Source organism: Amaranthus tricolor, chromosome 2 (assembly GCF_026212465.1).
Source record: "Amaranthus tricolor cultivar Red isolate AtriRed21 chromosome 2, ASM2621246v1, whole genome shotgun sequence".
Lineage (NCBI taxonomy): Eukaryota > Viridiplantae > Streptophyta > Magnoliopsida > Caryophyllales > Amaranthaceae > Amaranthus > Amaranthus tricolor.
This window is the reverse complement of record NC_080048.1, coordinates 7,047,617-7,064,999: the sequence shown is the minus strand read 5'-3', so window position 1 is coordinate 7,064,999 and position 17,383 is coordinate 7,047,617. Positions and strand designations below refer to the sequence as shown.

The window sequence follows — 17,383 nt, the reverse complement described above, 5'->3', positions numbered from 1 at the left end:
GTTATTTTATGTGGTTTAATGGTTAATTAAGATACCCAATATTATTTTGAATTTATTTTGTGTAAATCTCTTTGAAAATTTCACATTTTATATAATCTAACTTATACTCATCTTAATTAAGCAAGAAAGTGACAATATAGTAATATCAAAATAACTTCAAAAAGCTTTAGCAACAATAATTAGATAAATTAACGAAAAATTAAATATTTTACCAAACTAGAATAAATATTTTGTAACAAAAACTCTTTTGCATAAGATTGAAAATCAAGGGTATCATAATACAATATTTTTTAACAACCATCACATGATTTTTTTTCTTTTTCTTTCAATATTAACTAATAATGATTATTATGGTTTAAAATAATCCCATGTAAAGCTCATGTTGATTTACATAGCCAAAAAAATAATAAAAAAGAGTTCAACTATACACAAAGCACACAATTATGCACATATAAAAAAACCACCTAAGTTGGTACACTCCTTTCATCAAACCCTATAAATACCCAAATATCACACGCCAAACAATTCCAAGTGGAATGCACCCAACAAGAACTTGCTCTATATCTCATCTCACCATTTTAATTCATCTAATGAATTAACTTGGCTTTAAATTCTTCCCACTTTTTTTTTTTTTTTCCTTAAATCCTCCAATTAGATTTTGAATTTAATTGACTTATCCTGTGATAAAAATAAAAAAATCCTCCAATTTTACCAAAAATTTTGCCTCTATATTTTGAGATCAAAACATAAATTTGCACGCAAAAATCCTCCCATTTCAAGCATTTCGAAGAAAAATCTTCATTTTCTAAATAGAGCAAGTAAAGATTAGATCCCTTTTGAAAAATTTGAGGATCTTGTACAAAATTTTTATTTTACGCCTTATTTATAATAAATATATTTATTAAATTGATAAATTTAGCATATTTTTTTATTAACTTTTTCATATACGGATATGGATTACTTCTGCACACCCTCAAAGACCCTCCAGTAAAGATCAATGGTGCTTTAATTAAGGTTGTAAGTTAGTATATTTGTTTGACTGAAAACAGAGTGAAAAATAAAGAGAAAAAAACAGAGGATGGAATGGAAGAAATGGGTAGAAGGTTCAGGACCATTAATGGGGATGTTAATAGTGCAAATAATATCAACAGGATTGCAAATACTTTCAAGGGTTATTTTGACACAAGGAACCTTCATCTTTGCTTTAATGGCGTATCGTCATCTTCTTGCTGCTTTTTGTATTGCTCCTTTTGCATTCTTTTTTGAAAGGTAATAATACTCCATTCTTCTCCAAAGCTTTTTTTTTTTGGCAAAATAACATTTTTTTGATATGTAGTGTAAGTTTTTCAAAACATGATATTCCAATTTTAGAAACGTTAGCTTGGACGAATAAAGTGTCACAAATTTGCGTAATGGTCTCACTGTGATATGTTTTTCATATATAAATTAAATAATTTAACATAATAAAATTGTTAGTACATAGACTTCTTATTTGAAGTTCGTCTTATCGAGAGTCAAGGCCATATAACTCATATAGTGCAAACTAAAATTTAGCACTATTTTTATTTAACTGTTTCAACTTACCTATTAGATTATTATTTTTGGTAAAAAATAATAGTAAAAATATCTATTTTTTCTTTTTTTTTTACTCTATATTTTTCATACCCTTTACCTCATTACTTTTACATATTTGTGTAAGAACTATAAGTCTTTTAACACAAAAATATTCATTTTTTTTATTTCTTATGCAAAGTACTTGGGCAACAAGTATAACATAATGGAGGAAGTATTAACTTATCATTGATGACTCTTTATCCTTTATATTTAGAGCTTATCTCATTCAACCAAAAAAACTCTCTTAAAAAATAGTCGATAGATTGCAAAATCATTAGGATGGAGCAGTATATATTATAGAGTGTAAGTATTTGTTCATTTGTATCAAAATAAAGTATATTTTTTCATTTTAGTTTTATAATTTTGAAGATGTGTACGTATGAAATAGACGTCATTGTTTAATGCAACTTTTTTTTGGCAATGTCAATATTTTTATTATATATATATATATATAAATTTTGGAAAATATAAATATGGCCGGTTTAAACAATTTTAATAACATAGTTACTGAAAAATTAAAGGTTAAGAAGATCCTAAATGGTTACATCCTTAATTTAAATTTGCATTTTTTTGAAAAATGGTATTCATAGCCATAAAAATATAAAATAAATTTAAAATGAAGATACTAACTATAATCTATACCAATTAACAAGTGATGATGACAAATTTTCAAAATATTACCACTTTAGTTAATACTTCATATCTAGATTAGTACCCGTATTGCACGGTGATAAGATTGTAAAAATAAATTAAATTCAAATTGTTAAATTAAATAGTATCATGGTGAGACCATTTTATTGGGCTGACTCAGTGTACACTTATTGACTTATAGTGATCACTTTGTAATTTTGTAATTTTCACTTACAACTATAAAGTGATCACTTACAATTTTAAAATGATTATTTTTTATAATCTTAGAGCAATTACGTATAACCTTAAAGTAATTAATTAGGATAATGTGTTAATTATAGGCTCGTCTCATAATGAGACAGTCTTATATAACACTTCCGATAAAATAAATAATAGTTTAAAAATTAATTGTTAATCAATACTTTAAAATCAATGTAGAATTTTTGTGGTTTTTAACAAATATCTAATGTTAATTATAAACTATGTTGTTATACTTTTTTAAAGGAATGAAATAATCTCAACCTATTAAAAATTATTAAAATTTGAGAATTTTTTGTTTGCACATTTAATTGTAAGAAATTAAAGAGTTTTTTATTAATAAATGAAACATTAATAGTTAAATATTTGTAATTATTCAATACCTTAAATATTGTAATACAAAAATTTATTTATGATCAATCAACTTTGATAATAATGTAGTCACTAATTTTAACTTTGTGAAGTCAAAAACAAACAAAATATGATAATAGTAATATTGACATCATAATTAAATTTTGGAGGAAAAAATGTGCAAGAAAACATGACAAATATGCACTTACGAAAATTGTTGATGTTAGCAGAGTTATTTTTTTTTTATTTCCTTTTTTGAGATTGCTGGTTAGATGGAGAGAATGGGAGGATCAGGTGAGATTTGATTTTAAGACTTTATTTGAAAAAGTGAAAGAAATGGTTTTTGCTCTCGTATTGAAATAAAACGAAATTCTTAATTATTTAAGTAATATTTTTTATAGATATAGACTTAAAAAAAAATTTAGATATAGATTAAAGTTTATATATAGCCTTTAGAGTAAAATTACATATATCATATTTTATTATGACATGTGATTTTCCATTTAGAAAAGTAATAAAGTGTCCAATTAGTTTTTTTAATTAAAAATGAAACATCAATATAGTTGTACTAATTTTGTGTGATGATGTTTTGCAGGGGAAATGGAACAAAGTTGACCTTAATGATAGGAGTCTGGATCTTTCTTAGCTCTTTATCTGGGTAAATAATAAACTTTTATATAACCTTTTTTATTTTTATCATTTCTTAAAACTTTGCATTAAAGAGACTAAAATTTTTAGTTGTTGCTTGCATTCAAAATTATACTTTTTAGGATTTTCATAATTCATGAAAAATTATTATTGTCCTTGTTAATTTCTAGGAATTAAACTATATGTTTAGTAAATAATGAAAATCTACTATTAACAAAAGGAAATAATAATAACCAAAGGAAAACATAGTTATATAAATCCTTTTTTTTCATAGTTATTTAATTCCTACAAGTTAGTTTTCTTGAAAATTCTAAATTTCTCTCTTAGGAGAATGAGGTCTTATCTTAATTGGAGCAATACACATTTTCTATTTAATTTAGTTGTTACACTTATTTTTTTCTATTATTTTTTAATTATGAAAATAAAATTATTATTTTCTTTTAATTTTATCTATACATATTATTTATTTTAGAATTTCATCTATATAGTTCAATCTCGCTTCATTTACTACCAAATATTGATATTTTTCTTAAAAATAGTGAATTTTCTCTGTATTGTCAATTCAAACTAAATAAAAAATCAATAATAATATAATGCAAACTCAAAAGTCTGATCGCAGGGCTTATTAGTTGTTGCTTATAAATGATACTTCCTCCTATTGTGCACAAGTGTCCTATTTGCTTTTTGGGCACTGTTCATCTCTTATTCTTAATTTGTATTTTATTTTTAATATATAAGTTAAAATATAGTCAAGTAAGATATTGTTTGATCCGTCTTAATGCAAGAATTATTTATCAACGTTTCATAATTTTTAGTTATGTACAATTAAAAATATTAAGGATTAAATAAGTGCATTAAATAGAGTGAATAAAGCAAATAAGAACACTTATAGTAAATAAGAGGGAGTATAAAAGAGGTATCTTTTTCCATTGAAACATGATTTTCAATGAGCAATCATATAAAAAAAGTACAGAAATCTAATGCGAAATTTGAGTGTAAATATTAAGGTATGAAAGTCTCTCACGTTAATTAGGGCACTTGGTCCCTAAAATAATATGCCACATACGTTATATTTCTCTTTACAACTAATTCTGTTGATTTTTTGTCGATTCTTATATAGATTGATTGATTTGGTCCGTATTCTTGCATTTCTTACTAGTTTTTATTTCAATTTTTCTTTTCCTTATTTAGTCTACTAGTGATTGAATTTACACTTTTTTTACATTCATACTTCTACTTTTTTCCTTAGTGATTTCAAACAACTTTTATTGTTTCTTGCATATGGTTTATGGATCGAGAAAAATGTAGGTTGTTAGCACCATATATCAATGTCAATAGTTGATATATCTAGTGGTACGAATGACAAAATAGACGGACGGTTACAGTATGCCCTCTTTTATATATATATATGTCCATCTAAAATTTTGTTATAAATATAATATCTATCTAAAATTTTCGTACATATCACCTATTCTAGTCACCCCTAATTTCGCCACTGGCTGATGTATGGCAAAGATCACAAATGACAGTCATCAAAAATAAAACACAAGATACATATTTTTTATACTTGCAACCGTTTGACTTTTATACTATTCACAAATCATACTTTGACTTCTTATTGAATAGAATCTTAAAAAATATAGTCATGCGATTAAATATATTTTTCAAATTTAACTTATATATAATAGAAATATATCAATTTAAAAAGTATATTGATATGCCACATATATTTAAAAGTGTTATAAGTAAAAAAAATACATAATTATTTATTTTGATTTTTAAGGTGATCCAAAGCAAATTATTTTAAGAATAATGAACAACTCCAAATGTTTATAACGGAATTAGATGCACTAATTATTTTAATCTTTTGGACGGTTATTATTAAAATGCAGGATAACGATGGGAATGGGAATGTTCTACTATGGACTTAAAGACACAACAGCTACTTATGCCACGAATTTTCTTAACTTGATCCCAAGTGTTACCTTTATTTTTTCCATCATAACAAGGTAGGGTGTTTTTTTTTTATCAAACTTTATCATATACATGCGTTACCTTTTTCATGCATATACTAAAGTTTTTGTACCATGCATGCATATGTAAATATTATGAGAAAAATTGATATAAATAATTTATTTTTTTACATATTTGATGTGAATAGTTTTATTTTTAAATTAAATTATCTTTCAATAATCTTGTATTTGTCCTCAGTTTGCTATTCTGATAGGAAATTAGGGATAATGTTAAGGTTGAATTATTATAAAATAAAAGGGCATGCTGATAGTAAAATAAGAGAAATTATTGAATTATTTTATAATCCAAAGATAAAGCTTATTCACGTTAAATAAGTAAAATTTTGAATTATTGATGACATTTTTCTTTCTATCATTATCATCATACCTAGTGTATCACACTCATAGGAGCTATGAGCAAGGTCTGGGGGAGAAGATAGACGACAACCCATATCTAAAAGGAGGATACGGTCAAAGAATTTCTGGACATTTTTTTTCTATATTATATTTCTAATAATATTTAGCAAAATAAGCACGTTTTATCAAAAAAAACAAACCTTTATGAAGAAAAAAGGATTAGTGTCTTACATGCACAAATGTAATAAACCCTTTTATGGTTCTAAGATTGACTATAAAAGATTATTTCAAAAAGATTTACGTAAATTTAAGGCAGCAAATTTTGACTAATACTTTCTTTTAGCTTGAGGTTTTGTTTTGAGCAACTTTTAACAGAAATTTAGAAACCAAATCATGATTAACTAGATTTTGATATATAAAAGAATTAAAAAGCATTTCCTATACACACTACACCCACACACACCTAAAATGTGCAGCGCATAGCTGTTTAGAGACCTCTCCAAAGAGAATTGATTTTTGGTTAAAGATCACGAGAATTAATTTTTGGTTAAAGATTGTGGGATGTGAGTAGATTTACTACAATATAATATACTTTAGGTGGGATATTTAGTGACATTTAATTTAAATGTCACTACTTTAAGTTTCTAATGGTATATATAGTGGATTAGTGATTTTATTAGATTCTTTAGCAGCATAATAAAGAATCATAAAGAAAAAATTTTCTTTTTGCATGTAAATTAATATATATTTTGATATTGAATATTTTTATTCAGACTAAACAAAAATTTTTATAAAAATTACATATTAAAAAAATAGATTTTAAGAAGAATAAAACAAGATCTGATATGACTATATTATTTCTTATTCATGAGTCGGAATTACTGAAATAAAATTGGAGAAGAATAGTGTTACTATTCAAATGTAGCGAGTATTATAGAACAGAGAAAGTATGTCACTAAAAGTCAAATGAAATAAAACTAAATTACTTTATAGTGGAATTTAAAATAAAAACTAACAATATAATATGATTTAGTGACATAATTTTCAATGTTACTAAATATATGTTATTAAGAGTTAATTTTGTTGCAGTGATTTTACTTGTTTGTTATAGTAGTATCATTTTTTCATTCATATTACTTTTACTCTTTAGTGATGAAAATTGATTTAATATTAATAAATATGAATTAAAATTTATTTGTGTTGAACTTATAAAATTAATCATATTTGTACTCTTGTGTTGTAGAATGGAGAAATTACATTTGAAGACAACCAAAGGAAAAGTAAGGATCATAGGAGCAATGCTTTGCTTAGCAGGAGCTCTTATTATTAGTCTCTACAAAGGAAGCTTACTAATTTCTGGACAACATCAAGCTCGTCACCCAACTTTGACGATCCCCAACAAAATCAAGCCAGATTGGACACATGGCACAATACTACTCGTCGCTAGTGTTTTATCGTATGCTACGTGGTTTATAGTACAGGTAAGTTTTATTTATTATTTTGAATTTGCTGTAAGTTCGTCTATGTTCTAATTTAATTTATGGAAAATAATAATAAAAAAATTTATAAAATTATGTAACTGAAATTAACAGATAAAAAGAATGAGTGGCTGAGAATCAGATTTACTTAAGGTAGTGAAAATATTTTCATAAAAAGAAATACATCAAATTGAATAGAAAAATATAACATACTCCATTGAAAAGTACTTTTATTTTCACGTATAATCCCACCCAATAATGCTAAATGGTATATTTATATTACTTCTTAACTAAAATTGAAATCAAATTTCCCATCACAATGGATTTCTTTAAACCTTCATAAATAATATGTAATTCTATACTTCTGCTTCAAAATAGTTGGAGGGTTTGACTTTTTACATACTTTAATTTATAATTTGGCTTTTAAATTCTTTAGTTACGTATTATAATTAAATAAAAAAATGATATTAATAATTTTTGCATTAAGATAAATTTAACAGTAAAATATCACTTGATTATGTTTTAACTTGTAGGTTAACAACTAAACACACATTAATAAAACGAATGAATAGTATATAAATTCTAATATTGTATCTATTTTGAAACGGAAAAAGTATTAATTTTTTTTTAATAAAAATGAATGGGGTGCATTTAGGTGAAGTTGTTAGAGGCATTTCCATTTAAGTATTGGGCAACAATGTTAACATGTATATCAGCATCAATCCAAACAGCAATTATTGGTCTTTGCTTAGACACAAGGATTACATCATGGAAACTCGGATGGAATCTTCAATTGATTACCATTCTTTACTCGGTAACTCCAAATTTCTCTTCTCCTTATTCTACTTTCAATAAATTAACAAACATTATTCATGATACAAAACATACTTAATTATTCCATCTGTTTTCATTTATTCTTCTCATTCACCTTTTACGTAGATCTCAATGCAAACTTAAAATTCAAATTATTTTAATAATGAGTTTTAAAAATTCTAAAAGGTTGATATTTGGAAAATATATATTAAGACGAATCTATCAAGATCCAACATGTTATGTTTTTTTCATAAAGACCGATGAGAAATCATAATCAAACAAGATCTCACTTAATTATATTTTAATTTATAAATTAAGAATAAAGTACAAAATAAAAATAATAAGTGAATAGCTAGTGTTAAAAAGTAAATGAGATATTTTCAGTGGAATGAAGGGAGTATAATATATATATATATATATATATATATATATATATATATATATATATATATATATATATATATGAAGCCTTATAAATTTTAAGTGAATATAATTAGCTATGTGATAAACTTGTGTTATGAAAATAAAGAGGTTAGAAGTTTAAACCTTTCGGAGTATAATTTAGATGAAAGAATAGATTAAGAAAGGCAATAACTAAATAATGTTTGTGAAATTACAGGCAGTGTTAGCATCAGCAGCATCATTCTGCTTGATATCATGGGCAGTTTCAAGTAGAGGTCCTGCTTATCCAGCAATGTTGAACCCCTTATCCCTAATTTTTATAGCCATCATTGAAGTTCTACTTCTTGGAGAAGATCTTAGAGCAGGAAGGTAATTTCAATTATTATTTTCAATACATAACATAATCTTTTTCTTTTACGCGGGTAAGGTTGTATACGTTAAATTCAGTTTAAATTGTGTTTGAAATAAATATTTTAGCAAAATTTCAACTGATGACCTTAAGTTTTTAGCTTTTTTAGGTGGTGGACAAATGTTTTTTTATCTGCGTGGTGATCCTAAGACCTAAGTTTTTAATTTTTCCACTTGATATACAAAACGTTAAAGATTTTTGGTAAATTTAAGTTATTATTACCCATTGTCAAGAGCTTTTTCATAAAAACAAACATTGTAATTTCTCTTATGTAATATCCTACGTTCTTCAAAAATATGTTCAAAATGATGTTTTAATTTAATAAATAACTTAACTTTTTATCTATTATATGAAAAAATTAAAAGCTCAAAATCACCATACGGATTTAAAAAATGTTAGTCCACCACGTAAAAATGTCAAAAACTTAGGCTTTTGCTGTATGAAATTTTCCAATATTTTATTGCAAATAAAATCATAAATGAAGAATTTGATAATAAGAAAGTTTGATAAAAAAACATTTTTAAATTTTCTAATTTAACTACTTTTAAAAAAAAAATGGTAAAATTGGTTAAAATTCAAATTTAATTTTTTGATTTGCAAAACACCCTAAATTTGCAATTAAAATTATCGTTCCCAAACATAAAATAAATGTTTTAAAAAGTTTTAACATTTTGTTTCTTGTCTTACTTTGTGGCGACGACAAATGCAGTTTGATTGGCATGATGGCAATCATATTAGGCCTATATCTGTTCCTTTGGGGAAGTAAAAAAGAGAGGAAGATTGAAACATCCTTGCCAAAATCAGTCAATAGATCAGAAGTCAAATTAAACAAAAACAATGAGTTATTATGTGCACAATTGACAGCAACAGTTGTTCCAACTGCTTCACCTCTTAGTCATGGCTCAGATAACGACTAACAATTTACATGATTTTAGTTGATCGGGTTAAATTTAGACATCATCGTATGGTTCGTAGATAGAAAACTCTGGCTTGTACGTTACCGGCAACATGTTGCCCTATATGACAATAAGGATTTGATATTTGTTTATTTATCTTATGCAAAAACTTGCCCTTTTTAATGGGTTGTATATAGAATTGTAAAACTTATTAATATGTTTGACTCATTTATTTGTATTGGTAAAATGGAATTTATTAATTTGAAGTTATTATTAATTTCAAGTTCAGGAGTATATTCTATGAAGTTTAGTCCCAAAAATGCATTTTGCATCTTAATTTTCATAAGTTGAGTTGTCAGTATTACTATTAAATGATAGGAATGATAATAAAAAGTAAGTGTAATTTTTATAAAAAATCTCTTAACAAGTTGAGTAGTTGTATTTGTTCTTCTTTAATGATCTCATTTTCTTTATAAAATTTATTTCAATACATTATCAGTTTACTTTTAGAATATTGGTGATAGATGGTAATGAAAAATTATCAATAAAATTTTTTTATGATCAAAATTTCATCATCATAAAAATAACTGGATACATTTCTAGAGATTTATACTACAAATCACTCTTATTTCCACCATTCAATATCAAAAACCAAACACATCACAACCAAATTACGGTTATCAGAAAAAACAAAATGAAAAATGCTCTTTTTGGGTGGTGGTTAAGTATCATGGTGTTAGTATTTTTGGGTTTGTTATAGGTGTTAAAATCGGTGATAATAGTATTTTTCTAATTTTTTTTAATTATGGCTTCTTCTTCATTTGTTGCACTAGAGCATACCAACTCGAAAGTTTTTCCATTGCTGATAATCCTATCTTTAGTTTCATAATATAACCCAACGATTTAAGAGTTGATCAAAATCCAATTCCTTACATATATAAGATTGAAAAAAAAGTTCCAAATATGGAATTTGTATAAAAAAAAAAAAAAAAACAGCCGGCAAAGTTTCTTATATTTATACAAAATTTGATTTCCATGACTAAAAATCGTGGGCATGAAAGAAAGTTTGTTTATTAAATTTTTTTTTTATTTTAAAAATAAAAAATAGACTGAGCTTTTTTATAAAAGACCGTTTTTTAATTAAAATTGCTCAACTTTAAAACCAAAAACTGATGAAAAATTTACACTCAATTTCTTATGTGGGCCATCTGGTGTAACAAATTTAATGCATTACATATAAATCTATTGTGATACATGTATACGACGTTATAAACTCCTAATGGCCAATAAAAAGTACCAAAAATTGAATATCTTTTGTTTTACATTCTTAAATGGTCACCATGGTTGCGTATCAAATATTAAGTAAACTAAAGATGTAAGTGATCTAGTCAAACTCAATTCAAATTGTTGCAAACTATGAAACCACTAACAGCATGATATTACTTTTATACCTCCTCCGAATCAATTTAGATGTCCTATTTGCTTGGGCACGGTTATTAAGGATGGTGTGAGATTTATTAAAAAGGGTAAGTAGTAAAGAATAAGTAGTGAAGGGTAAATAGTGAAGGGTAGTTGGATAAGTAAGGTATATGAGGGTATATTCGTAATTACTTGTCTGAACTAAGGATATTTAAGTAAAAAAAGATTGACAAAAATAAAAATGAGACAACTAAAAAGACTTTGCCAAATAAAGAAATGAGACAACTAAATTAGTTCAGAGGGAGTATTTAGCAAGCATCACGATTCACGTGATACCTATTTCTATTTCTTCATCACAACAAATTATTTTCCAAATTTTTTTTTATGATTACTCGAGATACCCCTTGGGGTCATGTATGTAGTCAAACCTATTAATTTTTGACAAAATATAATATAAGTGGGTAATAATATATTTCCAACTAGTTTTATATCTAGTCAAATCCTTAAAGAGGTGCAACTCGTTTATATCATCTTTTATTTGCTCCTCCTCAGAAAGGAACAAATGACGATTCGAATTATTTTGGGTGTTTAAGGAAATTATGAACTTAAAGTTCAAGGACAAATAATTAATATAGCCGAAGATAAAGTAATACTTATACACTAATATACCTAATTATATACTAACACGACTAATGTTATACTAATTATATAAGACTTAAACAATACTAATATGACTAATAATATACAAATACGACTAATAATATCTGATATACTATACTAGTACAACAAATATTATATTATATAAATGCTACACTAATATGACTAATATATAATATAATAATACGACTAACAACATACAATACTACACTAATATATTAATACTACACTAATACGATTAATATTATACTAATACTACATTAATACGACTAATAATATAATATTTAGACTAATGCCACATTAATACGACTAATTTTATACCAATACGAGTATATTAATACGACTAAAGATATACTAACACTACACCATTACGCCTAATTGTACACTATGAGTAATATCACATTAATAAGACCAATACTATACTAATAATAATATTCTATAATTAACTAACTTTCAAAAAAAAAACATATAAATACATAAATAATTCGAATAGTCATTTTGTCGATGGTTGGTAATTGACATTATTATTTAATTTTTTTTATCACTTTCATAAGTTGGAGTTTTAAATTTTTTTTATTTTTAAAAAACTTGAGAAACTTTTTGCTACACACACTAAATTAATATGATTAATAATAAATTAAGATGAATAATAATATACTAATATGACTAATATTATACTGACACGATTTATGATGTACTAATATTACAATAATACAAGTTATACAACCAAACTATACTGATACGACTAATGATATACTAATACGACCAATCATAAATTAATACTACATAAATACGCCTAATACAACTAATACTACATTGATAAGACTAATAAGAAACTAATACGACTAATACTATATTATTGTGACTAATTTTATACTAATACATCTAATCATCACACTAATAGAACTAATATTATTCTAATATGAATAATATTATACTAATAATAGATTAATACAATTAATATTAAAAAACAAAATATTCACTTCCACAAATTATAATATACTATAAAATTAAATTTTTTAAGAAGGGAAAAGAGTGTTCTAGGGTGTACTTTCTCTGATTAATGAATATCCCCTTCTTTGACCTTAAAACCTCTATTCCAAGAAAGTATTTCAATTGTCCCAAATCCTTCATCTCAAATTCTTGGAATAATTTGCTCCTGAGCCGATCAATTTTTTTAGCGTTGTTCTCAGTAATCACCATATCATCAACATAAATAACGAGACATGTAATTTGGTTTCCACTCTTCCTGAGAAATAGAGTGTGGTCTGAGTTGCTCTGTCTGTATCCAAATCCCTTCATTGCTATAGTGAATCTTCCAAACCACGACCTTGGAGATTGTTTCAAACCGTATAGCGCTTTTTTTAGTTTACACCCTTCTCCTTGGTTATATCATCTGAGTAACCTGGTAGAGGTTTCATATAAACTTCTTCTTCAATCTCCCTATGCAGGAAGGCATTTTTCACATTAAACTGATATAGGGGCCATTCTTTGTTTGCTGCTATAGAGAAGAGGACTCGGATAGTATCGATTTTAGCCAAAGGTGAGAATGTTTCAAAGTAAGTCTATCCCGTATGTCTGTGTGTTTCCTTTCGCGACAAGCCTCGCTTTATACCTCTGAATGGTTCCATCAGCATAATACTTGACCAAAAAAACCCATTTACATCCAACAGTCTTCTTGTTACTTGGTAACATACACTTCTCCCATGTCCCATTTTTCTAGAGGGCCTTGATCTCCTCGTTCAAAGCTTGTTTCCACTTCGAATCTCGGAGCGCTTCTTCAGTGCTTTTTGGAATAGTACTGGAATAGAGAGAAGTATTGAAGGCAACAGTTGTTTGTGATAGTTGTTCATCATCCCGTCTACAAATAGGATATCGGGATCTCTGGGATTAAAACTCAGGATCATATCTTTTGGGAGGCATTCCTCTTGTACTCCGTGGGGGCAATTCATATTTCCTGGGAAAAGTAACACTAGTTGGCACAATATCATCAATAGATATATCAATGAAAGGAGGAGGAGAACTTGGTGTTACCTCTTGTTCGACCAGATGCTCAGGGACGGGAGTAGTCTGAGGAGATGGATTAGTGACAATGTCGGTGGCAATATCAGTGGTAGTGCCTACTTTTTTTTTGGTGTCTCGACTGTCAACCAAGGGATAAATTAACTAGCTAAGATCCTCACTCACACTCTCCACCTGAGATCGAGGCTGGGTATAATAGTAAGATTGTTCAAAGAAGTCACAATCCATGGTGGTATTAAGTTTGTTATGGAGGGGATTATAACATCGATAGGTGGACATACACTACACACCCAAATATGCGAGGAGAAGGGAATGAGAAGAGGGAAAAAGGGGTAAAAGTATGGAGGGTGGCAAGAGGAGTTTGAAAATGGAGGGTTTTAGTAGGGAGACGGTTCATGAGATAGGTGGCAGTAGCAATAGCCTCGGGCCAAAACGGACAGGCATACGAGCCTCAACATGAGAGCTTGTGATATCTTAAGCTGGGTACGGTTTTTGCATTCAGCAACCCCATTTTGTTGGGGAGTGTCTGGGCAAGAGGTTTGGTGGACAAGACCATGATCGAGAAAAAATTGTTTCATAACAACAGAAATATATTCACCACCATTATCTGAGCGAAGGATCTTACTTTTTGCATGGAATTGAGTAAGGATCATTTTATAGAATTTAACAAATACATCAAAAACTTCAGATTTGTGTTTTCAGATATAAACCCAGCACATACGGAAACAATCATCAACAAATAACACAAAATATGCAAAACAATGAGAGTCAATAAGTGGAGCTGGCCCCCATACATCAGAATGTACTAAATCAAACGGTTTGAGAGCACGAGTATGACTGGGAAAATAGGAATGTTTATGGCTCTTAGCCAGTAACAAGTTTTACAATTTAGGGACGTAGTACAACTATGAAGAGAAGGAAATAGTCGTTTTAGATAACCTAGGGAGGGATGACCTAAACGACGATGCCAAGTCCACAATTGGTGAGCAGGAGATCCGTGAGCAAGCATTGCACTACTATTTTGAATCACCCCATCAACATAGTATAGTCCACCTTGTTCAGTACCACGCCCAATGATCGTCCGTGTCTAAGCATCCTGCACAATACAACTTTCAGAGGTTAGGAGCACAGTACAATTCAATTCCTTGGTTAACTGACTAACAAACAATAATTTATGAGACAGACTGGGAATTAACAAACAATTTTTAAGATGAAGCGAAGGAGAAATATTGACAGGCCCAGCTCGGTCAACCGGTACACATTCCCCATTAGCTGTTTGGATATGGGTTCGGTTAGTAGGATGGGTTGATAAAAAATCACGGGGATCAAAAGTCATTGTATCAGTTGCCCTGCAATCAAATATCCATTGAGAGTGGGGTTTATGGCTAAGAAGGCTTGTGGATGTTATGTGGTGAGGGCCAGAAATATTAGTGGGTTTTGTATTTGGGCCTAAAGGTATGGGTTGTATGTGGGATTTGGGAGTATAAGGTAGGGTTGTGGGGTTATAAATAAGAGAGTGAGTGAGAAGGGGTGTGCTTCCCTCCCCATGTGTTGCGGCTGTTGCTCTCTCTTCCCTTCTCTGTTTCTTGCTGTTGTTTCTGTTGTCTGTTTGGTTTGTGGTCACTGTTTCCTCTCCTTCCCCCTTGCTGCAGCCCCTCACTTTACCTGATTCCACACATGATGATGGTTAGTCGGCAGTAGTCAAGTAAGCCTGGCTGCCGGTCGGCCTTGCCGGTGCCTTGGTGGCGGCTTTCCGCTTCTGTAAATCGTTCCACCAATCGGTGTACCCCACAAGCTTGAAACATCCCTCCTTAGTATGCCTTGAGCCACCACAATGAGTACATCAGAGTTTTCTTCGGTCATCCTCTTCTCGGTTTCACTGGAGGGTCTTGTTTCGCATGGCTAAACCCGATCCGATCTCTGAGGGACTCGCTCTCAATGATGAGACGCCGGAGCCCGTCTGATTGTGGCGTAGACTGCCTCCACAGTTGGTAAGGGTTCATTATTGAGGATGTCCCTTCTTTCTTTGTCTAGATTATCATTAATCCTAGTGAGAAAAGGCCTTTGCCTTTGTATATACTTGTTAAATTTTGTTATGTCCTTCAAGCATACCATTGGATTTGGCATTCTCCGGTCAATTTCTTTCCATAATATATTGAATTTATCGTAGTAAACCTCAATGGCGTCATTGGTTTGTCCTAAAGTTGCTGCCTTTGAACTCAGATCAAAGATCTGGAGTTCATCTATACCACATCCCAAGAGACTTTCAATTCCTTGCCATAGGCTTTGTGCAGTTGTATAATCCAGGAATTGATTAACAATTTCTCCACCTATGTTTTCAATAATCCATGCTATGACCATGGCATCCCTCTTTCCCATTGAGCATAATCGGGGTCTGACGGTGGTGGAGGTGCGACAATGATGTGACTGAGCAGCCCTCGACCTTCAATGGCTACGTGCATTAACTTGCACCATTTTGTATAATTGTTATATGTAAGTCTTTCTAAGATTTTGATAGTGGTTGAATTTTCGGTTTGGTTGGTTGTTTTGTTGAGTTTCTGAAACATCTGGAACATTTGTTCCATCTGTTCCATGGATATTACTTGTTTCTGTGTTTGTTCTTCTGAAAAATCATCCATTATAGGTAAGATACAGTAGATGATGAGTCCTTCCCGGATCTAAACCCTATGGCTCTGATACCATGAAGATTAAACAGTTGTGAAAATTAGGGTTTTAGCAATAGTTTTCTGTATTATTCAAGGAGTAAATCATTCTCCAATATATACATGAACACTAGCTTCTATTCTAAGGAACTAAATATTCTATACATTAATTAAGGTAATTTTAGAATAATCTAGAATAATCTAAATTTATGAAATATATACTTTCCCACAAATACAACACATGCTCTTCACAAATATGGTGCTAAACATACTCTACTTCAAATGAGGGGTAGATGAGATTTGAACTTATGACCCTTATATATGTCACGTTGGCTTCTAATATCATGTAAGAGAACTAATTAAAAAAAAATAATTAAGCTTATGATTCAAACCCTAGAATATGTTTTATGTAAAGCTCCAATATATATATATATATATATATAATAACCAACACAAGTATGAACCAAAAAAGCAATAAATGAGCAAATCCGATATATTTTTGTACCATAATCACATCCAACGGTTAAAATGAAAGTAAAGAAGAAGATCTATCATGATATACATATATATAATCACTTTAAATGAGAAGTAAGAAGAAAAACCCCCCTTTTTCCTTATATATACATAGTGGAGTTAATGCTAATTGCATGCTTAGTTACTTATCACACTTAAACGTTATTTTGTCTATTTCTCTTGAAAACTAAGATTAAATACTGAGAACTTAGTCAGATTTATTATTAATATTATTGAGAAA

At 28.8% G+C, this 17,383-nt stretch overlaps 1 protein-coding gene across 1 annotated transcript; it reads left to right on the top strand.

Moving 5' to 3' along the window:
* Nucleotides 1-541: 541 nt before the first annotated feature.
* LOC130806193 (WAT1-related protein At5g64700-like) lies at nt 542-10,112 on the top strand. Its single transcript, XM_057671184.1, has 7 exons — nt 542-1,269; nt 3,449-3,511; nt 5,394-5,510; nt 7,114-7,351; nt 8,004-8,162; nt 8,781-8,932; nt 9,682-10,112. The coding sequence occupies exons 1-7, from the start codon at nt 1,079-1,081 to the stop codon at nt 9,887-9,889; spliced, it is 1,128 nt and encodes a 375-aa protein (XP_057527167.1). The 5' UTR covers nt 542-1,078; the 3' UTR covers nt 9,890-10,112.
* The last annotated feature ends 7,271 nt before the right edge of the window (nt 10,113-17,383 follow it).

Excerpts from the sequence above, each read along its gene's own strand:
- LOC130806193 (XM_057671184.1), top strand. The coding sequence starts at position 1,079 with ATGGAATGGAAGAAATGGGTAGAAGGTTCAGGACCATTAATGGGGATG. Across the intron at positions 1,270-3,448 it reads TTTGCATTCTTTTTTGAAAG|GGGAAATGGAACAAAGTTGA; the intron begins GTAATAATACTC and ends GATGTTTTGCAG. Across the intron at positions 7,352-8,003 it reads CTACGTGGTTTATAGTACAG|GTGAAGTTGTTAGAGGCATT; the intron begins GTAAGTTTTATT and ends GGGTGCATTTAG.